This window comes from Amphiura filiformis, chromosome 14, assembly GCF_039555335.1.
Source record: "Amphiura filiformis chromosome 14, Afil_fr2py, whole genome shotgun sequence".
Classification (NCBI taxonomy): domain Eukaryota; kingdom Metazoa; phylum Echinodermata; class Ophiuroidea; order Amphilepidida; family Amphiuridae; genus Amphiura; species Amphiura filiformis.
This window is the reverse complement of record NC_092641.1, coordinates 45115002-45142929: the sequence shown is the minus strand read 5'-3', so window position 1 is coordinate 45142929 and position 27928 is coordinate 45115002. Positions and strand designations below refer to the sequence as shown.

The window sequence follows — 27928 nt, the reverse complement described above, 5'->3', positions numbered from 1 at the left end:
CAACTTTTGTATCCGACTCATATACATCGTCATGATATGGCTATACATGATTTTGTAAATTTACGAATGTTGTATCTAATGTACTTTTCTCAGCATAGATGCAACAAACAGAATTCTAATCAAGAATTTGTTATTTTGAAAAAAAAGGTGATGGCAAATGACGAAATAGAGAAATATGCCAAAAATATCAAGAACATGAAAATAACAATAACAGGGAGAAATACAAAAGTACATTGATTTAAAAGTATGTAAAGTTGAGAACACATATATGCAAGACTTGCTGCAGTTTTAACATCTGAAAATGGTTCAGGACAAGAAGATTGCATCTATGATAGCTGCCTTTTGATATATGTCACATTTTTGTGTTCAACATGCCAAATCTAACTATATGTGACCCGTCACTACGTACCCAGTGTTAATTCAGGGTACAGAAATCAACAAACAAAAAAAGGGATTTAAAATGCAAAATTGATTTTTGAGCACCTATTTCCCAAGCAGTTATTGACAAGTGATATATCATTTAAAAGCCTGTTTTATGGCGATTTCAACTGTTTAATAATAGACACTGGGTACGTCATGGATGGTTACATATAGGCAGCTATTACAGAGGTGGCCTTCTTGTCCTAAACCCTCAAGGTATTGCATTTTAAAAGCAAAATATGAGGGACTGTTTTTCCCTTGATTACATGTACAAGGCATTTCTAACTGCCATGATGTTCTTGTATTTACTGAGCAAAGTATAAACTTAGTTTACATTATAACACACTTCTCAAATATACATCATTATGACAAATTTCTTGTTACAAAAGCCAAGAAATCACAATAATTTAACCCAACTTGCAAGAAATGCATGTAAAATTCTTTTACACTTGTAACAAATTGGTTCCAGTATTATTCAGATTGCTAGTATGCAAATTCACTTAAAGATTGCTCGCAAGAAATAAGACTTGGGAGAATTGTGACACCATACAGCCACATGCATATGTTTGTGAACGTACTCAAAATACGGCAACACATTTTCTGTATTTCTTTATTTTGAAAAGCAATAATTTCCCTCCAAATTATCAATTTATTTTTTACATCCCTTTGTTTCATTATTTAACTCACTGAGGCACATCCATATTTCATCATACCCCCTTTCATAGCCTCCTCTACTCATCACTACCCCTCTAACGGAACAAACCAAAAGTTAAATGACATCCTATAACTAAAAGTCCTTTTAATATTAGGGAAGGGGGTCAAAAGTACATTTGTAAAAAAGTTGATCTCCTCGGAATGTTATTTTCAGCATTTCACATTAACATTTCAGGGAGGGGGTCAGCCTCCTAACAAAAGCAAATCGTTTAGAGGACACCATCAAACTTTTGTGTTGTTCCATTACTTATTACAGTCAAATCTTAGATTCACCATCTAAAGACAAACATTAATTACATTTTTTTCATGGAGGCACATCCATACTATTACACAAAACCTAGCTAGCCTCCCCTCCTCATCATCTCATTCCCGGTACATGGTTACACAATAAATTACATGCCATTACGATCAATTTAAAAAAAATTGTTTGAAGGGATTGCAGAGAGCTAAATTGTATGACATCTCTTTTCTATACGGAATAAAGTCATAAAAGTGTGATCTTCATACAACATCCAAGCGGCACATTGTTTCCTGTGCAAGTAAACTTTGTAACCTTTAACCCGGATATTTACAACATTATAAGATTTTCCAGAAAGCACAGCTCCATACACACTTCCTATGTGCTACAATGTACGTAATTTAACCAACATATTTGTGGATGTGCTTATTTAATAGAAATTGGCTGTTACATATTGCATAGAACCTCACTTCAATCGTAATGGCATATAACATGAAAACCAAATACAAATGAGATTACAAGTCAAAATAACATTATTTTATCACCTCTAAGTCCTCTAGTAGTACTAGAGGAAGTGCTGTCATGGACACTCGCAATACATCCAGGGTTGCCAAACCTGCAATTTGGTAGCCCAATTGGGCGACTTTTAAACATTTTTTCCTGCAATTTCTGAACATTTTCTGTCCCAAAGAAACCAATGGTTAAGAAACAAAATTGGGTGACTTTCCAACAGAAAAATTGGGTGCCATTTTGAAGATTTGGGCTGAACATTTTTGGCAACCCTGGACATATCTACATAACACAGATATATGTAGACCAACACTATCATTGTTGGTTTCAACTTTGGTTCAAAAGATTCAGCAGAGTGAATCAAAGTTTCATTTAATACATGTACTGGCTATCACATGATACATCAAGTGGCAAAACAATAAATTAAGCAACCGTTCCATAGCCCAGGGCTATATTGTGTCACATGACAGTGGCAGTTGCACTTTTACTTTCTGTTTGTTTTGTTTTGGTTTTATTTGTTCCTTAAATATAGATGACAATCAAGCTCACTGGTGACAAGAAATATGTCCAAAACATTTGAACATATAAGATTTGTATTATTCGTACATGTCATTAGGGATGTATTAAAACCTTAATATTTGATTTCAGTCAAATTTTAATTTGGTTATTTGGTTGCTCTAGTCTGTTGTCCTAAAACACAATGAATTTGACTGAATCCAATTAGGTGTAAGTTGGGGTATGTATAAACATTTACAAATATGCCAAAAAATCAGGTTTGAAATAAATTGACATAACTCATTATTCCAGTCCAGATTTCATCCAAATTTGTTTCCAAGAGGGCATTCATCCAACGACTAACCCCTTCATCAACCACTAGTTTAGCCCTGGTTATATAAAATCCACAAATGTTTGTACTAATAGTTGGCCAAATTACTAGTGGTTTTAAACAAAATGTGTACATCCCCTTGTTTGACTTGTTATCTCATTTGTGGTAGCCAATGCAATGAAGGCACAATTAATCTTACTCTATACCATTACACTGATTGGTATCCTTGTCTGCTGCTACGGCTACGGCCAATCAGATATGCTATAAGTACGATGATAACAAGGCCTGCTAGTGCGCAGCCTACTGCGATTGGTACTATATTGCTGATCTCGCTATCGGCAGGACATTCGGTAAAACCTGTGGACAAGAAAAATGAAGAAATGCGATGATAAACACTTCCTACACAGAGCCTAAATCTGTGGAATACCCTTCGCTGCACATGCAAGATACCACCATGGCATGGCAAAGGTATTAAGGGGCTGTCATCTTCTGAATGGGGGGCATGAATAGAGTGCACGCAATACGAAATCACTCATGACAGAGTCATCCTCATTTAAATAAAATTCTGTCCTCCATAAGGTGCCACAGGCCAATATGCATTGATAATACAATAAAACACATAATAGGTATGAATGGTTGCGGAATCAATCTAGAGACCCGTCGTTCTGTCATCCTAGAACTGTCCTCCAACATGGCTGTCATTTCAATTGTTATACTGTTCCAGTTGGTTTATTGCATACATCAATATATACTGGGGGTCATAATTTTTATACCAAAAATAGGGGTTCATATAATCCTTTTACACCAAAAATAGAGGGGTTATAAAATTATTAAGGTCTGGTGACTGAAATATTTTTACTCTTAATTTTTTACACTTAAATAAAATGTTTGCGCACTACATGCCTAAGTTCCATCAAGGAATAACTTGTGTGAACACGGAGGAGGGATCATAAAAATATTTAAGCCAAGAAAGGGGGGTCATAAAAATTGACTCCGGTCACTGACATATTCATAAACCCCCTTATTTGCAACACTGTTCAAATTTTAGTGCAATTTTCAGTGTCATATAGTTCCATAGTGTAATATAGGTTGTTATAATACTTACTACCGCCTCTCGTTCCATTGTTCTTGGCATCTTGTGCAAATGGTTGCAGCTCCATTTCAGAGAAGTTAGTGGTGGCGTTGTCAGCTTTCACTTTGACGGTTGAGTCACACTTGTAATATTTGCCGTTGTCAGCCTCTATACCAGTATTTTCACTGAAAACCATAATCTTTTGACCTGTTGACAGAAAACAATTGCAAAAAAATTAAACTTGATTAGATTTTTTGATTGCCAAATCCAAAAATACTCACTAGTTTTAGACTTTTGCCGTCTTGGCTGATAGCTTCTTCAGCATGACCATTGGGATCCCGAGGGATTGGCCGCTGCTTACGGCAATTTTCGCATCCCTCTGTAGCTTAGTTCTTATAAGTGGATTGTATACATGGTCTAGAGAGTAACTACTGAGAGTCAACTAAACAAATCTCCCATAACTGAACCAAATCTCAATCGAGAACCAGGTTACCAATTTTGAGGAGCTTTTAAGTTACTCGAGAAAGACAGAAACCAATATACAAGATTGATCAGAGAAGTAATTTGGATTAAAAGGCAGGGGGGAGGGGAACAAAACAGTCAACAGGGACATCGATAGTTACTCTCTAGACATTGTGATCACATTGCATATTTGTAATGAATTTGCCAATTTCATGCACAGGATAAAAAATCAATGAGCAATTCAGGACTCTGTAAGGTAAACCATTTATCAATTTCTTACCTGCAAGAACAGGATTTAAGAAATGATCATCCATAACATAGGTGAGTGTGTAATTTGTAGTTGTGTAAGAGTTTTTAGTCTGGTTGTCTGGACGGTGAAAGATCATGGATAGCGACCAGTCATCAAAGAAAGTTAGGGTGAAGTTAGCATCGGTGCTGTTGCAGGTAGATAACGTTGGTGAAGCTTCTTTTGGAAGATTAACTTCTGAAGTATTCTGGAAAGAGAGCAATAGGCAAAGTTGAATTATTATCATTCAGTAGCAACTGCAATGCTAAGGGGGGGGTCCTGCAACTTGTGCTTCAGCCCCCCCCAGTTACCCTCCCTCCCCACTCACACACACAATTCAGAACAAAAAAATTAAAGAGAAAAATGTTTTTTCCAGTAATGGAGAAGACTCTTCAAGTTGAAAAATATATCTAGAGTCCTTCATGATTTTACTATGCAAAGAGACCTCAAAATTGGACTAGCCCTGGATGTCATATTGGCCATTTGGCAAAGACTACAAACCAGCTCAACCAACAAGTTTATTATCGGTTCATGCATAAACTACTTAAGGCCATGCAAAAAAAAAATGCAATTGCGCTTTTCAAGGTGCAAATTGCATATTTGAGATGTAAATTCTCTGTTTTTTGTGCATTTGGCAAGTTAGAAGAGAACCCGAGAACCGGTTCTCCTGAAGGTTCTCCCTGGATTACAACAAGGCGAACCAAAATTGGTCCTCATAAGCTTCCAAGTCTCAGATCGCATGTTGTGTTATATTTTACCTAATGTTCTGCTACGGAAATCTCATTTATCCAAAAAAATAATAGTGAAATGTTGGGAAAAAGGCAAAGTTTTCTTCATTTTAGCTGTCAATTTATTGTATTATCATGAACGGGAATCCATGGCCCATGCATGCATGTTCTTTCAATGTTTATATTAGGCCAAAAAAAAAAAAAAGTTCTCCTCAAAGCTTGCGCGTGCGTTTTTAAAATCCCACGATTTGACAAAAAACAAATGCGGAAATTTTTTTTATTTCAAAAAAAAATTTTTTTTATAGTTTTTTCCAGAAAAAGTCGACTTTTTTCTCAAAATTTTCTCGCCGTCATTCTAAACCAACTATCTCGCTTTTTAAGAAAGTTTCCAAGCAGTGCACTTACTATAAAAATGTTGCTTTATGCCATAAAAGTTCGCCGAATTCAATAAAATGCAGTTCCGACTTCGCCAAAGTGCAGAATTCAGCAGCATTGCAAGCACATGGATGAGTGTAAAAACTCAATAAAAACTGACATCTCATTTCAAATGAGTTCAAGTTTAGGCCAAATATCATTATATTAATCGAATTAGTGGAATATTTTGACTATAAAACATAATTCATGGTCAAATTTTTGTCACTTTTTCTTCGACTCACGCCGGGCCGGCAGTTCAGTGAGTTGTTCACAAATTACATGACAATCTAAACTGACCTAATCTGATCAACAGAGGGCCAGGTAGGCAATATTTTTTTTTTTTATATTTTTTTATTATTTTCAGTATTTTCGGCGTTAAAAAAAAAAAAAAAAATCGCATTTCGCATTTGTTTTAAATTTCTCGTCAGCTTTGAGACAAACCTTTTTTTTTTTTGCCTTACTCAACCATCCCATAATAGATGTGACCTCGCTAGCGTAGTAATGAAAGCGTCTCGTTTGGTTGTATTTGCTGTAGAAGTGATGATGTAACAGGATTAAGTACCATAGCAATTGATGAATACAAGTTTTGAATATCACCCTGTACTACAATGTTCACACAAACCAAAGGTTCTCGCAAAAGCCGTTTGCGAGAACCTAAACAGGTTTCCGCAATTGATTGCGAATTTGAACCCCTGTGGCTATGTAGCAATTGGCTATTTTTTTACCTCCTTGTTTGTTGTCATCCAATACTTGATGGAGAATTTGGCGCTGAAGGTCATGTTGAGGCAAGTACCATTTGCATCAGCAAATGTCCAGTCCCCTGCTGGAGGCATCACAGTTGTCGGCATCATGGTAGTGATGGTGGTCATCACAGTGGTGCTATTCATGGCAGTGGTCATGCCAGTGGTGGCATTCATGGAGGTTGTCATCACGGTGGTGGTCGCTTGGTCAGCTGCACATTCGTTCTCTGTCAAAATGAAATTTTTTTACAAAAATAGTTTCAATTGTAGGTTATGTACCCAGAACACATTTAAATGTTGGGTTGTATACTGGATGAACAATCCCTAGGTCTAATGAATATTCACAGTCATCCAAAGAAAAATGTTCAAACTTGGTGTACAGATTAGTGTGTGGTGACGCTGACTTTTCTGCTGCCCATGTTGGCGATCAAAAACAAGCCTTGAAAGCCAGAATCAAACCCAGCTCAAACAAGACCCAGAACTCTGCTGTATATATACCTCCACCTCAAAGACACTGGTCATAATATTGACACCGACGACGCATAATTAAAACAAGGAGGAGCAGTGGTACAGGAGAGGCATTAAGGAAGCCATCTGGGAGAGAGTAGAGTTGCCGTCACTTAACAAGAAAGGGGGACTGATACACAACTTATCTTACGCATGGGACCGGGCCATCAGAACAGTCCCTAGTTGTCTTCAAGTGTCACATGACCAGTCCAAAAAATGGGGGATGGTGGGACTTTACTTGAAGGTGGGACTAAACCCATGTCAGTATGTGCCACGCCTTCTACTTACCCTGTGAGAAAGTGTCGTTTACGACTCCAAACGGCTGCACCTTCACATTACTGTAAGTGACATTCCATATGGTCCCATTCAGCTGAGAGAATTCACCACTGTTACACTTGTAGGCCATGTCTGAAGTGCTCTGAAAAACTGGATCAGATGGGACACCGGTGTATGTAACGTTCATACCTGGGGGAAACAAATGTATAATATATGGCTTAATAGTGAAAATAAATATGTGATGCGATCAAGCAAAATCAGTCGGAACTCGGATATATTAAATCTGCAGCTTCTTAAGTTATAGGATAGTAAAAAGCATTTACAAAGCTGCAGTTTGCAGAAAGTCCCATTGAAATTGAACAACCAGCTCCAAAGATATGAGCAATTAAAGAGTTTCTAACACAACAGGAAACAAAAGAAAATATTTCCTTTGTTTGGCTATATCTCAAAATCTATATTCCCGAGTTCCAACTCATTTTGCTTGATCGCATCACATATATCAAGAAAACACTTCAGCAAAAAATAAATACATAGACACAAATTATATAGATTTAAGTTGACAAGGGTGGAGGGGGTACAAAAGTTTTAGTTTTGGTAGGGTGTGCCACTGAGAATTTGAAAGTGGACCAAATCGACCTATCAATAAATTCAATATATATAATTTTTTAAGAAACTTGGACCCATGGATATTACATTGTATGCCGAAATTCAAAAATTTTGGCCCAATTTAATACAAATTAATTTTGGCCCAATTTAACACGAATTGAAAAAAGTCCCCAACTTCGGAAAAAATTTCATAAATTTGACCACATTTGAGACAAAATTGGGCTTTTTTTTCAAAAAAGAAAAAAAAAATGAAAAAAGGACTCATCCACTACATGTATATACCAAAACTGGTCTAGAAAAAAAGGATCATTTATATACTAGTACCAAAAGGCTGAAAATGCTACCCATGTTTGTGATATGTCCATATGGTAATTTGCACTGAGTACACAACACCCCTCACAGGCTCACCAACCAAAATTTGGGAAGCCCTGTTCTCTGTTTGACTTACCTGCCTGTTGGCTGTCTGGAAATAGTGTGGCATCATGAAGAAAACTTGCTTCCACTCTGCTCACTGAATATGTCTTATCTTTCAGGGTGAATTCATGGCGCAGGTAATTTGGCCCGAATACTAACACAAGAACCGCTGGATCAGTGGTACTTCCACATTTGCTATTTGATGTATCCACTGTGGCAGTCTCTGGTAAATTTACTGTAGCATTGCCCTGTATTTAGAAGTAAATGATAAGGAAAATGCAATTTTAACAACGCATGCATTTATAACATTTTCTACACTAGTTGTGATTTAATACAAGATGTTGGCTTTCCTCAACGCAAACTTGTTGTAAACTATGGTTTATTGACTTTATTAGGGGGTGAAATCAAAACTCGACCGGCGGTTGACCACCGGTTCCGCCCGGTTGTCTCCGGATTCCATTGTTTAGAACAATAGCAACCAGACGGGTCGAGTTTTGATTTCATCCCTTAGGATTTATTGACAATAACATTTGCATTTATATTAAAATAGATTCTAAACTGGTTGCGATTTAACACTGGCATGTTGTTTTTCCTCAACACAAACTTGTAAACTAGGGGTTACTGACTTTATTGTCATACAGGTGACTGCAAACTCTCTCTGTGTACTCATCTCATTCAATCCAATCATGACTGTTGCCCAAGATCATTAGGCCCCGGTGCTCAATCTCGCCGATTAACTCTGCGTCGTCTCGGAGCATTTCGATGGCTCTCCTGCGGCTTGCAGTTTCAAGCCGCAAGCCAATTAATATAGTGTAGCCATATCCCTGGTTGCGAAATCGCGAGCAGTTATGGGCATCGAGTTCGCAACATCTTGCCATCTTCTTGTTCTGCGGTTTGTCATTCATTACTCGAAACCTTTATATTAATGTTTATCACAGTACCTACTTGGAGTTTACTCACCGTGAGCAATTTGCGGATCAGTCAATATAACCCGGCAAAGAATCAACACACTCAAGGACACTAATTTGTAAGGCTATTGTTGTCAAGTGTTATAAGCCGGTTGCGAGAAATGCAGGAGTTGGGCCGATCAAGCCGATGAACGTGTGACTGAACATGGCTTTTCATCGAGCAGACACACATTTTGTTAGTGCATATCGCAACAGTATTTTATTACTCAGCATATGTGCATCGGCGTGGGTCTACCGCTTAGGTTCCGGGTACGCCGAAGAGTTAATCGGCGAGATTGAGCAGTGAGCACCCATGCCTAAGCCACTTCAGATGTTTGATATCAGTATCAAGAAGACCACTTAATTGCATTGGAGTCAGTCAACCGTGTCCCTCATTTGGCGACATTTGAGGGATTCTACTCTACACCTTTGCGTTGGCTTAGACATACATCTAAAGGGGCATGCTAACGCCTGCGCATTCTGAAGTGAATTTGGGAAAAGGTGTTTTTGGCCTTGAGTCATTTAGCGACTCGTAACAAAAGCCATTGTAACATATCCATAAAAAAGTATTAGCAAAATTTCTTTTCCCTAAAATATTAGCTTTTACTGTCAGATGTCGCCTTTTAATTTTGATCCATACAACTGATGAGGTCAAGCAAAGAAAATTGGAATTTACTATCAGCGCTGATGACGCCAATGGGTGTCACTCCGTCGCTTGTGCTACTGTAAGATCCTTTGATGTGTGTATGACCATCCCGCATGCCATGTACATACTGTGTTATGAACATCGCGTATGTCTTCGATTAATACTTCCATCGTAATATTATAATAATGAATTTTCTTGTTCAGACGGTATTAAAATCTCAGATTTTGACAAATTACAGCCCGTAAAAGTTTTATTTTGCAGGGTACTTGTATGTTAGTTAGTACATTACAATCGTGTAAAAAACAAAAACAGAATTTTGAAAAATATTGAGGGCATCCCCAGCAAATGTTACATGTACAATATGGCTTAAGGGGGTACTACACCCCTGCCCAATTTTGTGCCTACTTTTGCATTTTTCTCAAAAATTATAGCACACTGGGGACAAGTAAGATGTATATTATAGGGGCAAGGACTACAACTACTGCACTGGAGATTTTGTTCCAGCACAGACAACAGTTATATGGAGTTACAGTCAAAAATGAGGGAAAACCAATATTTGATCAATAAATCATTAACTACTTGCTTTGAGTTGCCGAATTTTCAGTACAGTAGTTGTAGTCCTTGCAAAAATGCAAAAATATACATAAAATTGGGCAGGGGTGTAGTACCCCCTTCAACTAGTACTTTTAACATTGGATAACAAGTTTCCTTTTCTAATCTAAATCAATAACAGAAAAAAAAGTAATTCATGCATGTAGCCTGATATTGTATGTCTGTGATCAATGACAGGTATTTCTTGATCCACTTTTATGCCCTATATCTTACACAAAGCACCTTTCCTTTCCAGTGATTCTCAATAGGGTTTAGGGCAAGATGGCTGGTCATACCTGCAATGGCTGCCCTATAGACATTTGACCATTTCTTAATTCAATATTGTACCCATATCTAAAACAATAAGATCTGGCAGCTACTGCAGATAGGGCCTTCTTGCTTCCAAAAACAAACCCAAAAACTACAAAATTTGTAAAAATTTACACACATGTACATTGTACAGCATGTATGAAAAACAAACAAACATATATTTTTTACCATTTCTTAATTCAATATTGTACCCATACTATCTATCTAAAACAATATGATCTTGCAGGTATTGCAGATAGGGCCTTCTTGCTTCCAAAAACAAACCCAAAAAAACTACAAAATTTGTAAAAATTTACAATACATTGTACAGCATGTATGAAAAACAAACAAACATATATTTTCTACCATTTCTAGCCCCCCCCCAAAAAAAATCTACAAAATTTGTAAAAATTTACAATACATGTACATTGTACAGCATGTATGAAAAACAAACAAACATGTACCGTATTCGTTCCAATAAGCGCCCATGCCCCAAATGAATACAGTATATATTTCGTATGTTTAATACCCATTAACATATCAATAATTTATCCGTCCATCCATAGATACAAATGAGATGCATAATTATATTAGAAACAGCTTGTACTAGGTATGATCAAAATTTAAAAATATGCAAAATTTACACACACCTTCATAATTAATTATGCATAATTTTACAATTTTCATTCTATGCCCACAGGCCTACATGTAAATTGTAATAAACCAATTCAATTATTGTGATAATAAATGTAGCATCTTAATTCAAGGATAAACTGGTGACACACAACTTCCACATCATGCTTTAGTAATAGGCCTACCGTATATGAAATAATGCTTGACATGGACTTTGTACTGACTTGCTGATACACTGGCATTCACCTGATTTACGCATGATGCACACTACTGGTAATTGGTAAAATAACATGTAGCTATAGAAACAAATTGGCTTGATGACTTTATTGGTGTCGTTCTGCTATTCTTGTGAAACAATTTATTAATTGCTAGGTAATATAAAACAATACTACAAAAAAATAATAATAATAAATAAAGAAATAAATATTAAGGCCACATAAAAAAATTTTTTAAATTTCAGCTAAATTTTTAGAAAAGTGAGGAGAGGCTGAGTTTGTTTGTTCTTGCTAAATTGACAAAAATGGAGTTTTCACACAAAATTGACATTGCTAGCAGTTTCAGCATTTTTTTTATAGATTACGAGGGGTTAGTAATATATATTTATGTGTGATTTGCATGTGTTTGATATGCAACTTAGAATTGACTCCTGTTTAAATGTTAGTTTTCACTGATTAAATTGTCCCCTTTTAAATTTGAGCCAAAGAAATGAGGCAAAACATAGAAAATTGCTATTTCATTCTTGCGCCTACAATGCCCCATAGCGCATGATATGTCATTGTGAAATGTATTCAACATTGGTAACCATGGGAACATCACACAATACATACATTCCTTAGGGGTTTAAAGGGAAACCTGCAAATATCAAGACTTTAGGTGCTGTGTAGAACTGTCAAAATCCGAGATATTGAATAAACGTCTGAACAAGACGGTTTACATGTATTCAATACTATGATGCAATGTTAGTTGAACATGCACGTAACATGTACGTAACATGTACGTAACATGTACATAACACAGTGCGTACATGTACATAGCGTGCCATCCAGCCCTCAAATTAACCCACAGCACCCATGGCATTTTGCCGTGGGTGCCCATACCACCGCCGTAATGCCCTCAAAATATGTCCTTTACCCAAGGCAGTCACTTGCCGTTCCCTATAATGAAGTTGCCGTCGGTGCCCCAGCCCTGCCCCTTCATTATAAAATCATCGATCTATGTTTGTGTGTGTTTTCTTCACTTTTGAGAAACTGCCTTGGTGCCCTTCTTAAATTTTCAACAGTTGCCATGATGCCCTCTTGAAATATTACAAAACTGCTGTGCTGCCTGCTGCAACTTGCCCTAAAAAAAGTTGCCGTGCCCCTTCAGATCCTTAATTCGAGGGCTGGTGCCATCAAAAGAACTGACCCAACACACGTTTGAAGGAGCGGCCTGCATTGGTGACATGCGCTGGTATTAAATAGCGATTTTCTTTGAATTGTCTCTTTTATTTGGGCCAAAATTTAAAGAGGACATGACAGAAATACATTTTGTTTAAAAAAATTGAATTCTGATCTATTTCTTTAGGGAAATGTTACAATATGGCTTTAAGGGATCTGAAATGAGCGTTTAGAGTGTTTCGACAGTATTTTTTATGGGACATGAGAGCACCACAGGCGTGTCGAATTGCATTCTGAATACTGAATAATGTCTTTCTGATATCAAATAATTTTCATTTTTGAAAATCACGAGAAATACAAATTTTATGAGAAATTATAAAAAATTGATATTTTTCAAATTCTTGATATATAACAGTCCTCGAAGTAAATTTTATAAATCTAATGATATATTCTTAAAGTGTATGTAACTGGGAGGAAAAGCCGACGGTCAATTGAAAATTTTGACCTTTCATATTGAAGATATGGATTTTTTTTCCCAAAAAAGACCTAATTTTTTTGGTGTTTTGGGGAAAAATCCATATCTTCAATCTAAAGGTCAAAATTTTCAATTGATCGTCGCATTTCATCCCACCTACATACACGTTAAGTATAAATCATCAGATATATAAAGTTTACTTCAAGTACTGTTAAATATCAAAAATATCAATTTTAATGATTTGCCATAAAATGTGTATTACATTGCAATTTCAAAAATCAAAATTATCAGAAGGACATTCTTCGTATTCAGAATGCGATTCGATATGTCAGGGACTGTCTTTTGGAATTTGCAGGAGAGCTTCAAATAGCTCTTCTGGAACCTCCAAGGAGAGCTGTTTAGAGCATAATTACAATAATGCAAGGAATAGCTCTTCTGGAACCTCCAAGGAGAGCTGTTTAAAGCATAATTACAATATAATGCAAGGAAAGAATAGTCAATTAGTACTAAGGAGAGCTAAAATCACTCTCTTATCAGATTTAAGGAGAGTCAGTAGAGAGTGATTGCTCTTGCTCTCCTCAAAAGGCAGTCCCTGATGCATGACAAAACAAATCATTGTAATTACCATTGAGCTGTCGTTTTTGGTGTACATCACAGACAAATCAGCATCCAGTTGTGCAATAATACACACGGTGCCATTTGTGAACGCTACCTGCCACTGCGTCTGGCCCTGAGAAGATACCATACCAACTGCTGAAATGAAAATATATAGAAACACTCAAAAACATTGCCAACAAACAGTTTTAAAGTAATCTCTGGCAATCACAACATTTTGCCTTATGTTAGAACTAGAGTGATTACCGCACCATATCTGAACCATGTGGCTTTGGCTTTATATTGTAGTATCATATACCACTGTCACCCGGGGCACAGTGTCAACACCCTGTATTATAAATATTTTTTCCATACAGCTCAATACTCCGTTGAAATCAATATTCTATTATTGACACAGATAAAGAAAGTTTACATATATGCATTGTGTTATAGGACTTGCACCTGGAACTTAACTGAATGGGCTAAACGCATTCCTTTATACCTATAAAGTATAATTGTCATTCTCAAAATTAAATATATCTCAATTTTTACTTTGGATTTCAAAATTTTTACTTTAAAAATGCAGTAAAAGATATCCACAGCAAGCTGCAAGGCCCGCTAATTAGTGTATTGCTTTTCGAAAGTGAGTGTACTGGAAACAAAACCCTGGTTTTACCTGAAAACAATTTTTTTCTTGTAATAGAAGCATCATATGGGGTACCAGAGCATGCACAAATCGTAATAATGTGTAGAATATAGAAACGCTGTGGTATCTCATATGATAGTCATGGTATGCTTAGCCTGAGTCGCTCGGCCTATCTCGAACAAAATCGCGATGCGTAGCTGTTGAAAAACGAGAGGATTCGCTATACTATCACAGCAATTTTTGACACGAAGATATAGGGATGATGACGATGTGTGGGGGTCACACCTACTTGGCATTTTGAGATAGAGACCCAAAATTGGAATAAAAGTATAGTCAGTCTTATGAGGAGTAGCACCCCCGGTGGGGAAATTATATTATATATTCTGTATTTTTTATCTTTTTCATATGACCCCACTCGGGGGTCATATCTTCTTGACATTTGATAATAAGAAAAGGACCCACAATATGAATACTAACCCAGGTCTAACGTGGAGTGTCACCCGGTAGGAAAATTACTTTTATTCTATTCTTTACTTTTTTTCTCTTTCATTTGACACCTCTCAGGGTGGACATCATATATCTTCTTGGGATTTTGAGATGGAAAAGGACCCAAAACTGGGTCTTATGAGGAGTGTCACCCCAGGTGGGGAAAATAATTTGAATACATTCTTTGCTTCTTTCTCTTTCATTTGATACCACTCGGGGGTCATACTTTCTTGGCATAAATTCAAGATATGAAAAGGACCCAAAATATAATTGACCCAGGTCTTATGAGGAGTGTGACCCTCCAGTGGGGAAAGTAAATTCTTATTGTATTCTTTCCTTTGTTCTCTTTCATTTGACACCACAAATCATGTGATTTTATTTTAAACTAACTCATATTGGCCATCAAAATGAATAAAAACAGCAGTCTCTTAAAGTCTATGCGATATCCAAATTCCCGGGCACTGAAATTGTCTAGTGCAATGATGTCCCAGTAATACCAGGCCCTTGCAACTCCTATACCAGCGCAATACAAAAAGGTGTGGACACCCCGTGTATTACTCGCCAACGCCATCAGGGCGCTGCCATTAATATTGAATATTGTTACAATTCATTTGTTTATGTTTCTTATTCTTTCTTTTATAACTTTGACCTATATAAATGTTGCAATATTAAGGGGGTACTACACCCCTGCCCAAATTTGTGCCTATTTTTGCATTTTCCTTAAAAATTACAGCACATTGGTGACAATTAAGATATGTATATTATAGGGGCAAGGACTACAACTACTGCACTGGAAATTTTATTTCTGCACAGACAACAGTTGTGGAGTAACAGTCAAAAATGAGGGAAAACCAATATTTGATCAATAAATCAATAACTACTTGCCTTGAGTTGCTGAATTTTCAGTGCAGTAGTTGTAGTCCTTGCCCCAATAATAAACATATCTTACTTGTCACCAATGTGCTATAATTTTTGAGAAAAATGCAAAAATAGGCACAAAATTGGCCAGGGGTGTAGTACCCCCTTAAAGGAAATCTGTAGGCCTACCATAAACTAATCAATGGCTAATATAGTTATATACGGCCACGTGTTTTGAACTCGCCACCCAAAAATGGTGGTGTTGTTACGCTTTTCCAAATCGAGACTCGTTCAAATTGTTATATCTCTGCTTAAACAAAAGGTATTGAAGTGTGTTTGGTGTCATGTTGTAGCTAAATGTGTGCCCTAACAGACCTCCAAAAGAGAATTGTTTATCAACTAAGATAGTGGAGTTGGAGTTGTTTGAGTTCAGAATGACCGAGGTGGGGGATGAGGCGGTGGCGGATGAGGCGGTGGCGGTATGTGCAAAGTCTATGGGAAATAAAGATTTTGTGTGTGTGCGTTGAATCAACTGATCATATCTTTGCATCCATATGGGCTACAGACATGGTTAAGAGCTCTTTTGAAAGATTATTTATTCTGCTAATTGTTTTTAATCATTTTGAACTCTTTATGATTGGTTTAGTCTATGAAATGCAAACTTTTATGTGCAAAACTACCTGTTTTCATATTAAACACTGTAGTAAGCAATGCGGATGTCTTCAAAATCTAAAAGTTGCCCTAAATTTTTAATTACTTATCCTATCATAGTCAAAGTTTACATTTTCTGAGAGGAAATTTGATGAGGAATCTAAATATGGACTTACTTTTCTTGTATGGGTTAGGGGTAAAATGTTTCAGTTCAAAATATGTTGAATTGTAAAAAAATTTGAACATATTTTTGGACACCCTGTATTCCGAGATTACCAGACAGCTGTGATTTTTTTTCTTCCAAAGTCAGTAGGCTCCCCCTAACCTCTAACCAAATCAATGTTGATTACTTTCAGTTTATAACTGCAAGTTAGTAATAAGCAATGCATTAAGTGACCCATTTTTTATTTGGATTTTTTATTCCACCCTGTATAACTTCAAGGTCACCCTGTACAATGAGTTGAAATGTGTATATTTAAATTGCTTTTGCCTTCAGCTTTCCAAAAATGTATACTTTTGCTAGTTTAGGGTTGATAGTTGTGGAGATATTCTAATTTGAAACTTGATTGGTGTAAAAATTCATAATATTTGTGATGTAACGCTAAGGGTGGCGAGTTCAAAACACATGGCCATACCCCTAAATTAAACATACCAGACGGTCTATATGAATTTCGGAATATTCCTAAGGCCGTATAAAATTAATGTTTTGGTTCTCGTCCAGAGGATTTTCATGAATTGATGAGGGAGGAGGTGTTTTTTTTTTTTTTTTTTTTTTTTCAATGTAAAATTAGCATTGTCAGTAGTTTTCGGTCTTCTCCAACAGTGCTCGAGAAGCGATGAGGCCCTTTTTTTTTTTTTTTTCAAATGTGAGATTCTGAGGAATAAACCCCCTAGAGTACCACAAAAAGACTTGGAAGTGATGCTTGTTCTCTAATAAACTTATTTATATGTATGAAGATTTCATAAATCATTCCAAAGTCTAAAAAAATTGAAAAATCTAAAAAATCCCAGAAATTGAGGAGGGAGGGGACGAGAACCAAAATATTAATTTTACACGGCCTAACAAAGAAAAAACACTTTTAATCCTTCGTTTCTGCGATTCATGGAAGCCCCCATGATAGCTGCTTGCGAATCCTTTCTGCCACAAGCGGTAGTGTAACCTTTCACACAGACCCGCGGTGAGCGTGTGTTGCTATGGCATTCGCGACCCCACAGCGAATTTTGGTTTTTAGTGCTGTTTTTACTTTTCGTTCTCAAAACACATTGTTGATCATAAATATTACTTAAAATACATTTTTTATGTTCTTCTGTAGTTTTATGGGTAAAAATTGTCGCGTTTTCTTTTGAACGAATGTTGAATCTGAACTTTAGTAGTATATTCGCTTCGTGTCACCAAAGTTCACTAGGGACGAGGCTGGGGCACGGATTTTGCTGGTTTCAAAATCGGGGTACCGTACTGTTACAGCGTAATAAAATACATCGGGTATCAATATGGCCGCCACCATGGATTACAAACTGATCGCTGATTGTTGTAAGGAATTAAGAATTTCTCCGTAATTTGGACGTATATAAGCTTGGGACTTTTACTGTTTGTTGTTTTTATTATTACTGCAACTATATTCTGTCGGTCTGTGTCACGTCACTTCCGGTTGATGATGTTCGAGTGAAAACAAGTCCCTAATTCGATTTTTGTTGATGATTACTGTCATTGGTGTTATGTAAATTTCGATCGCAAATAGTCAGTGGAATCAAACAATCGTTTCTAAGTCTTCAGAGTGAAAGAAACTTACTTGATTTACCGTTTATATACTGACAAACTTAAAATTAAATTCCATGGTCGAGTGTCGTTTTTTCAGAAATTGAATGCCACTCCAGCAACATCGCTATGTAGCCTCCTTCACAGCCGGTTTCTGTTGTTCACAACAAACCGTGAGCCACATGCAGTTTGGGCCCGAGACTAGAGATAGCCCGGATGTCCGACCGACAGAATAGCCATTGATTAGTTTATGGTATAGATTTCCTTTAAGGTTAGCCGAGAGTTTTTCATGCGCTTGATTTCAGAGGGCGTAAGTTCATAACAGAAACAGCCATGCAGAAAATGAACAAGCGTGCGGGACGTGAGGCCTACTTACAATAGAATATCGATCCACGGTCAAGACATGAAAAGGCTATGAAACTTGGCTTAGCTTTCGTGCCGGAGCTCGGATGCGGGGGGGTGCCACAAGCCGTTTTCGGCAATTTTCACAAGGATTTTATAAATTTTAAAATTAATTGGGGGCACTTCGTCAAGCTAAAAAATGTGTTGATTTTGAATTTATAGCCTTGATATCTTTGATGAAATCAATGCTGCTATTCCCCTGATTACAATTATTTGTAAATCGAATTTGGGATGAAAATCAACAAGACAGACTTAGCAGGCCTACAAATTTCTGAATTATATAAAGTGAAAAACAATCAATCACGATTCATTGCACTCAGCGAATCAATCAAATAAAACTAAAAAGAAAGGAGCAAGAAAAAATAAAGAAATAGTGAAAAAGAGAAAGAAAGAGAGAGAAAGAAAATGAACGAAAAAGAAAGAAAGAAAGAAAGAAATGAAAAAAGAAAGGGAGAAAGAAAAGAGGAAAGAAAGGAAGTAAAAATGAGAAAAGAGAAAAAAAAAGAAAATTCAGCCACACGGAGATTCGAACCCACAAAAATAGTTCATACTAGATTACCAGTCCAACGCTCTATCCACTCGGCCATCGATCAGCTTACACGATTGCCTGTTCTCAAAGCGGATGATAACTATAATTGGATGCAATAATTTACATGATTACAATCGCGTCCGCATTATGGCTCTTAGAATAAACACGCATGTCGGCGCTGAAATTTTGAACGAACCGATGGAGGAAAACCTCGTTTTTTGCAAAACTAGCTTCAATTTGGAGTGAAAATCAAATGGAATAGCAATTGGCAGAATGTTGAGAAATAATGTAGGTATGACATGGTCTCAGATTTGAAGCAGGTTTCACTGCCAAAGTGTGTAAAAATTCACCCCAGAGTGAAAATAGCTATGTTTAATGTCTAAGGTGTCTTTTCTAGGGTAAAATTGTTTGTAGAACATGATTTTTTTGTCAAAACGCGTGCATCGTACATCGTTTTGCTACAAAATGTTGATTTGTGGCCGATTTTGCCCGAAAAACGCACTTTTTGGGTGACAAAATTTTCACATGCCAACTTTGTATACTCATAGAGTCTACAATATACATAGATATGGCCCTTAAAAATGTTAACATATCAGCTGAGGGTACTATTTGATGGATTCAGGTATTTGTTTTGTGATTGACTTAATCATTTGCGCGCCACAATCATTCAAATATGACATGCCTCGTGACAATTGACATGCCAAAATAAGCCGTATCGGAAAAAAAATTGATTTGAAAAATCATAACTCGTGATAGGAAGGTGCTACAGTGATGGTTGACCTACCAGTCTATGCAGTATTGAATGGGCTTGCATTTGATGCCTAACTTTGTTCATTTTAACTAAGGAAAAGACTTGCAAAATGTAAAAATGTTTCCCCTACCCGTTAAAATTTTGATGTGTGTAAAAATTCCCGCCATTTATAAAAATCGGGATTACAAGAAAACTACAAGAGCTATAGGCTTGAAAAACTAGTCAGTTATGCACAGTATAAGTTCCTACTTGGGTATAACATTAATATCTTTCCATTCCTTCTCAATTTTCTTTTCTAATTTTTTTATCAATTTGTGACATCTGTAAATTACGTAAAATTTGGCATTTCGAAAAATCACAACAAAAAAAATATGAGGACGACATGTTTAAAAAACTAATCAGTTATTCCCATGACACAGTACTACAGGGATATAGTACCAAACTTGTGCTAAAATGCATATTTTTTGAGTTCTAATTTTTTTCTCAAATTGACTCGCCACCCCATTTTTGAGCAAAATCGGAACAATTAGTACCTGTAATATTGCACAATCATGTGACCTATATTCAATGTGTGTGCACCAATCAGATGTCAGACTTGCACTACAACATGATGTGAGCCTTGCAGAGCCTTTATAAGTGTGCCAATAGAGTTCAAATATGTTGTGATGATGTTGTCACTTATGGATCTCATATCTTTATTTCCGTCAAAAGCAGATGCCTCTACTGTAATGCTCATATCAGGAAAACAATGACAGATTTTGCATTTCTGACTTCAGAAAAACTAATCAGTTATTCCCATGATACAGTACTACAGGGATATAGTATCAAACTTGTGCTAAAATGCATATTTTTGAGTTCTAATTTTTTATCAAATTGACTCGCCACCCCATTTTTGAGCAAAATCGGGAACAGTTAGTACCTGTAATATTGCGCAATCATGTGAACTATATTCAGTGTGTGTGCACCAATCAGATGTCAGACTTGCACTACAACATGATGTGAGCCTTGCAGAGCCTTTATAAGTGTGCCAATAGAGTTCAAATATGTTGTGATGATGTTGTCACTTATGGATCTCATATTTTTATTTCCGTCAAAAGCATATGCCTCTACTGTAATGCTCATATCAGGAAAACAATGGGGCAATTCCAAGCAAAAGTGGACATGACTCAAAAAAATAAAATTGCCTCTATGTATTTCTTTTAACTTTCATATTATTCCAAACAGATGTAATGTTCAAGTTCTAAACTTTTTTCTGCATTTTTCTAACATTTTGTTTAAAAAAAAAAAAATTCTTTGGAGAGTGTATTTTTAGTGGAAAAATCCTGTTCAACTTAGATATTTTCTAAGTGGGCCTATTTTATTAAACAGGGGCACTTTTCTTTTTAATTTGATACATTTTATATCTATGAAATATGGTCTTCAAGAAATATCCATCACATTTTAAATAACCCCCGCTAGTTTTTTCCTTTCATTGTGTTTTCATAACACTAAATATGGTGTAGCACGAGTTACCGAGAGATGCATTTTTAATATATTTACAAAATGTTGGCAATTTAATTGATGCCACTTATTATTTTCCTTCTACTAGTAGTACCTTGAATAAAAATAAGAAATTGAAATACAAAACACTATCCACCACATAATAATGACCCCTTAAAAACTGTAGCACGAGTTACCAGTAGCACGAGTTACCGATGTAGCACGAGTTACCATAGCCCACTTTCCCCCTGTACCAGCAAAGGTAATGCAAAATACCACTTGGCAGCAATAGAGGTATCTCCCAACTGCATGAATATGCATTTATGTAACCATGGTAACAACTTTCTAGCAGTAGTGTAGCCGGGGGGGGGGGGGGCAGGTGGGGCAGACTTCCCCCGGCAAACTAGAATTACGCGGTTCGTAATTAAGGTGGCACTCACTCAAAAGTGTGTAAATAACAATGTTTTGTAAATACAAATGATATGCAATATGCAAATAAGCTCATTAATATTCATAAATATATGCAAATAACATGTGACAAACATCAGGTCACAATATCCAATCACCAAACCAAGTTTAAAGTTGATTGGTTATTTTATGCATTTAAGCTGCAGAGTGGATTAATGAAAATGTAGGCAAAATATGCAAATAAGCTCATTGATATTCATAAATATGCAAATAACATAACACAAAACTATACAGCACATCAAGCCACCATATCCTATCACCATACCTATCTATCTATCTGGCATAGTAGGCCTATACCAAGTATGTAGTTGATCGATTATTGTGTTGAAGCTGCACAGTGGATTAATCAATTTGCTTCCGCCCGAGCAGCCGAACAAAGAAACAAACAAAGTTCAACAACCAGGCAAACACACATGTGTGGGGGCCCAAAATTAAAGATAAAAGTGCCCTTCTGACAGAAAAATGAAAGTAAAAATATGGAAGGCAAAGATAGAGAACAGGTTCAAGGAGCCAGTTCCACCCTGATCATGCGCCAAAATAGTGCAAAAAACCCCAAATTTTTACCAAAATAAAGTCCCTTTTTTTAAGCTCGAAGACTTAAAACTTGTACAGTCTCTCTAAAAGAAATGCTCTATATCCCATTACTAATACCTGGTCAAAATGATGCAACCAACATTTTAGTTCCCCCCCCCCCAATCTAGCCCAAGAAATATATATACTGGAAATCCTGAGACTAGCTAACAGCCACACTGACATTTCAAGTTGATACTGAGATTTGTATGACTGATACAAAATTTGTTCATGTTGCTGAGTATGATGGGTCTCATTTTCCAGGTGAAGTGATTGAAATTGTGCAAACTGTATTCAGTAATGCACCAAGCAGGAAATCACAGGAAATGATCTCAACCAAAAGATGACCAAACATTCTATACCGGTACCTCAGAAAGCAATTTTTAAATTTTAAAGAAACTTACAGAGCCGATCATTGTAAAGAACCACGAACATTACAAGTTTTGTGAACTAATTTAGGGTGAAATAACCTATCAATATATCAATTGTTGACTTCAATTTAACTGTTGAAATTTAAGCCCTACAATGTATGCAATATCCAAACAGGATGGAGCAAGGGATTTTAATCCCTTGCTCCATCCTGTATTCCTGTTTGTACTTAAAAGTATAAATGCTGGGATGTAATGTGTGTGGTACATTGTATGCTGATACATGCACTGTATTGGTGTTATTTGTACATAAATTGGGTTATTTTGGGGGTTATCATGGTTATATCAAAGTATACTTTGGTTATATGTACATAGATTGGGTTATTTGATCATATACCAGTCATTGAGGAATTTTTATCAAGAAACTTTGACATTTAAAAGAACATTAACCATTTGTATATGGCGGACAAACTGTAGCACGAGTTACCGTAGTACGAGTTACCATGTTTTTGCCAGTCAAAGTAAAACTATGATTGATAAAACTTTTTAAGTTATACCAAGATAAACCTTAGCATAGCAGTTACTTATCATATAATAATTAGGCTTTAATGTTTTTTGTTTTAGGACACGATCAAAATAAAAATGAGTGATTTTTTAGCATGTCCTCTGCTCGTAGCACGAGTTACCGTTTTTCGCAGCTGTCCCATACGTACAAAAGTTGATATATTCATTTAGCAATACTATGAGGATCTAGCCTCGAATGTTGGGTATTAGAATACAAAAAATACAGATTCCAATCAAATGAGTTTAAAAAGTTGGAGCACAAAGTATGTAAAAGGACACCATAAAGTGTAGCACGAGTTACCGTGGAATTGCCCAATGACAGATTGTGCATTTCTGACTTCAGAAATGAATTCTGCACAAAATTTCAGTCTAGAAAACATATTTAAAACAATATATTTTGAAACTTTATATTTTGCCCTTTTTGGCAGTCAAACATGCTTCAAATCTGAAACCGTGTCGTATTCAGATGTCTAAATTAACGTCTCGTAATCAAGATATCGATAATTTCACAAACCAGCTTTTTCTCAAGCAAATTCTCCAAAATTTTCCCCAAAACGGGCTTTTAAAATTTAATCGGTACTGTATTTGGTTCTTCCCCATGGCAACATTATTTCTTTGATCGATTTGTAATACAATAGGAAAAAGAAGAAAACAATCGCTCGGTGTGGATTTATACGGAGCGCACATTTGAAAAAAACCTCATGGAACGTGTTTTTGATCTTGTGAACATGGTGGGTAAAAATGCTTTAAACGAAGGATTTTCTAATTTATTCTAATAATTTGTATATGGTCATTTTCACGGTAAAGGGTGTAACTTTGGATTTTTAACATTTTAATCCGTAGTATTCTAATAAAGCCACAGAATTCCATGATTTTTGGCCACATAAGTCATTTAGTTAGCAGCTATCTTGGGTAGCATAATCAGCTTTGGGAGTTACTGCGTTCAGTTTTAGCAGGCTTAATTGTACTTAATATTGTCATGTTGAAAAACTATAAACAACAGTAACATTTTTGTAAAACCCTGTGTTTTCTTCAGTTAGTTCATGGATATTTTTTCTTATCCTGAAAGTACAGTCATATGTTCAGTAAACACTGCCACATTAGATTTAATTGTGAACAGCCCTGTATTTTTGAGAACCGGACTTCGATATTTGTCGTTTCGGAGGCTTCATTTTCCGTTAACAAATGTTAACAAACTTTGTGGGTGTAGCTTTGGTTCATAATTCTTGGTTATTTCTTCACTTCTTCTTGATTCATAACAGTTGTTATCTTAACTTAAAATGGGTAACAAAAATTAGTCGATTTGCAAGCTTTTAAAATTTTTATAAAATCTTGACTTCAAAGAGCCGTTTTTCCGTTAACTTTTTGAAGCCTCGAAACAAACTGTTCAGCAAGATTGGGCAAATAGAAATAAAAGAGCTCATCCAATCTATTTATCAAAATGTAGCAAAGTAGATCCTCAAGTGACTTGTTTTTAAAGCGTGGAGATATATATCACCGTTTGAAAATGGGACCCAATACAAACTTTCCGTTAACAATTGAAGCCTCCGAAACAAATGAAGCCTCCGAAACAACAATAAGATTAATTATCATCTATGCATATCTAAATTGGTGTTTCATACTGATATCTGCATTGTAATCGTTACTTGATATGTGCAGAATGTCATAAATTAAAAAAAAATTTGATATTATGGTTAATGTTTGAAAAATATACTGATACCCAAAAAGCCTGTTTCGAGGCTTCACATGAAAAAACACCATACTTAACAAATGGGTGAAAAAAGTTAACATGCTATAAATCTACAATATCTGCCGCATAGAATCATTGATTCAATACACACAAGAAAATAACAGCTTAGATGATCCCAACAGTGTTGTTTTCAAAAAAAACACTTTTGCAGTGTTTAGCCATTGTTAACATGAAGCCTCCGAAACAAAAAAAATGACTTGCTGTGATAATTTAATTTTTGTCACAACTGAAATTCAATACTTAGAAGCAAAGCATGAAAATGGGTAATTGTGATATTTTTACCTATTTTTTATGTCAACTTGTAGTAGTTAGCCAAATATTTTACTTTTATGATCACCTGTGTTGTTAACTGAAGCCTCCGAAACACAAATCGCTTGAATTGCCAATTCTAAAAAATAACTCCAATTTCTGTGAAACTTGGCTGGGAGGTTCCTTTCATCAAGTAGTATTTGTACATGAAGTTAGACATTCAAATTATTTTAGGAACCCAATTAAAACTTAAAAATATGTTTCAGGTTTGGAAATTTCCATTGTAAATGACACTTGATGTTAAAAATTTTCAAAACTGCAATTACAAACATAGCAAAACATGGTATAAAATTTAACTTATATCTGTTGACTTACTTTGGAATGGGATTTCACATGTATTACAGCTTTCTTGTCATAGTTTTCTGATGTTATGTAAAATACATTTTTTCTTAGATTTTAACCAAAATGTTATGGAAATGTCAATTTTTTTATTAGAAATCAAAAGGTTTAAGCCTTGAAACATTATTTTACTGGAATTTAAGTTGCTTCTATGCATGATTTCAGTAAACAGAAACATATATAAGTGGTTTGAAATTTTGACTCTAAAAATCAAAAGTTACACCCTTTACTGTGAAAATGACCATATAACACTACACAAAAATGTTAAGCTACATCCAATGCACCAACATTTCACTCGCTGCGATATTTGATTACTGAGAAAACTCTGTTTTAGAGAACAACTTTATACGTCTTTTATACGTTTTTTATACGTCTCTTTGTGTAACCTTAACTATCATGATTGTACCCGTTTGTTTGGTAAATTGCCTTGAGGTGCTGAATTTTCAGTGCAGTAGTTGTAGACCTTGCCCCTATACATATATGCGCAATATTTTTTGAGAAAAATGCAAAAATAGGCACAAAATTGTCCAGGGGTGTAGTACCACCTTTATAAATGAAAATCACACATTTTTGCTTTAATACTCCCTTTTGTTACAAAGTTATGAAGACATAAACATGCATCTTTTCAGCGGCGTGACATGCCACAGCAAAAGAGGGGGGTCCCGGCAAAATTTCGAGAGGCCGTAGCCATTGTAGCGCAAAAATGACATGGACTATCAAGCTGCCGTTTTCGGTGCATTCATTATGACCAAAATGGAATACTTTGATGAAGTATGTACATGTAACATCAAATTCTGAAGGGGTCACCTGCCAACTTTTCAGAAATTTGGGTGAGTGAGTTGGCATGGAATGACTCAAGTCAAGTTGTCTCAAGTGCATGAACACATTGTTATGATTGTAGGCTCTAGCCAGACATGGTCTAATTCTACATAAAACGGGCCACGTTATTTCTATAGATCTGCTGCGCATTCAAATTACATTGTAGGCCTATTGCATCGTAATTTCATTTTCACCTGTATTCACCTGTATTCACCTGTCTTCTCGGGCTCTGATGGAGGCTATAAAAAGCCTATAAAATGCCCACCTTAAACATCTAAATTACACTGTTTTTTTGTGTCCATTTATGTTTACACAACATGAACTCACATGTTTTCAAGCAAATTTGCCGATAATAGGCATGACCAAAAGCCGAAAGCGATCGGAATGTTACAAAAGTACAGATCGCATTCAGCAGTTACTTCATATGAGATGATCTTTGGAAAAATACGGCATAATTAATTGTCATGGTGTTTGCGGAATGCCATGCAGTAAAATACTAAAAACGTTGCGGCAATTCATGATTGACAACTAAAAATCGGCATGTCGTTCGTATCCTCTCCGCTGTCAATTTCTTATCCACCGCTGTAAATTTCTTATCCACTCACTAGACACTAGTCCTCACAAAAGCTTTGTGTTGATTATCATTGACATTATGTAATGTGTGGAGGCAATTGCAATTTAAGTACAATGAAATAATGAGTAGGGCGGGCTCTGGGGTGAGTTTCTTCTTTTTCTTACGTAACAGTATTGTTCTAAAAAAAAACCAGAAGCGCTACATGGCGCTCTACATGTAGCTGAAATACAGCAAGATAATTTAAGAGCAAATTACTAAATAAAAATGTAAACCTGTATTAGCTAGACTAGTACTCTCGAGCTAGCTCTGAGTTTATAGTCATGTTATTGTTAGTGGTTTGCATTCATTTCTTTTTTATTTAATTTCTTATTTAACCTGAAGGTCTTCAACTTAAATATTTATTTATATAATATGGACCATCGGACCAGCTACATGCATGACACGCCAAGGAACCCGTATTGTGCCAATGCATGTTCATGTTGTCGCTTCGATCATGCATGAAAAAATGTCCTGTGATTTACGACCTGACTTACCAATTGCAGCAAAAAATGCGAGTGCCATATACTTCATTGTGATACGGTTTTGGATATACACTGCAAATTCAACAAGTAAATAATGCCAATTCTTTTAAAACCCGAAAATTTCTGCAATGACCTCCACTGTGCAATCTAATGATACTGCTCCGACTTCCGCTTTTCACAAAACGATTCGGCATGTGACCGTACGCTTTTTATTTTAGCGTTTACACTCCCTCTGAAATTAATCGTTACTCACCAGCCACAGCTCACGAGGCTGCGAATGGATACATGTTTGCCCGGAATAAAA

At 36.1% G+C, this 27928-nt stretch overlaps 1 protein-coding gene across 2 annotated transcripts; it reads right to left on the bottom strand.

Annotated features, from left to right (window-relative positions):
• On the bottom strand, positions 1 to 27793 carry LOC140170173 (lysosome-associated membrane glycoprotein 1-like). Of its 2 annotated transcripts, none has more exons than XM_072193497.1 (8): positions 27637 to 27793; positions 13816 to 13943; positions 8248 to 8461; positions 7206 to 7382; positions 6396 to 6637; positions 4523 to 4736; positions 3814 to 3987; positions 1 to 3065 (listed from the first exon to the last, which is right to left on the bottom strand). In XM_072193497.1, exons 1-8 carry the CDS (start codon positions 27671 to 27673, stop codon positions 2917 to 2919), a joined length of 1335 nt encoding a protein of 444 aa, XP_072049598.1. In that variant the 5' UTR covers positions 27674 to 27793; the 3' UTR covers positions 1 to 2916. The 2 variants fall into 2 exon arrangements, with proteins under 2 accessions (XP_072049598.1, XP_072049599.1); XM_072193498.1 differs by having other exon boundaries at positions 13816 to 13940; positions 27637 to 27789.
• Positions 27794 to 27928: the final 135 nt, after the last annotated feature.

What these genes read in the sequence shown, in the direction of transcription:
- LOC140170173 (XM_072193497.1), bottom strand. Translation starts at nt 27,673, where the DNA reads ATGAAGTATATGGCACTCGCATTTTTTGCTGCAATTG. An exon ending in CCAAAAACGACAGCTCAATG is followed by an intron (nt 8,462 to 13,815) that starts GTAATTACAATG and finishes TTCTAAATACAG; the next exon opens with GGCAATGCTACAGTAAATTT. An exon ending in AAACGACACTTTCTCACAGG is followed by an intron (nt 6,638 to 7,205) that starts GTAAGTAGAAGG and finishes TCATTTTGACAG; the next exon opens with AGAACGAATGTGCAGCTGAC.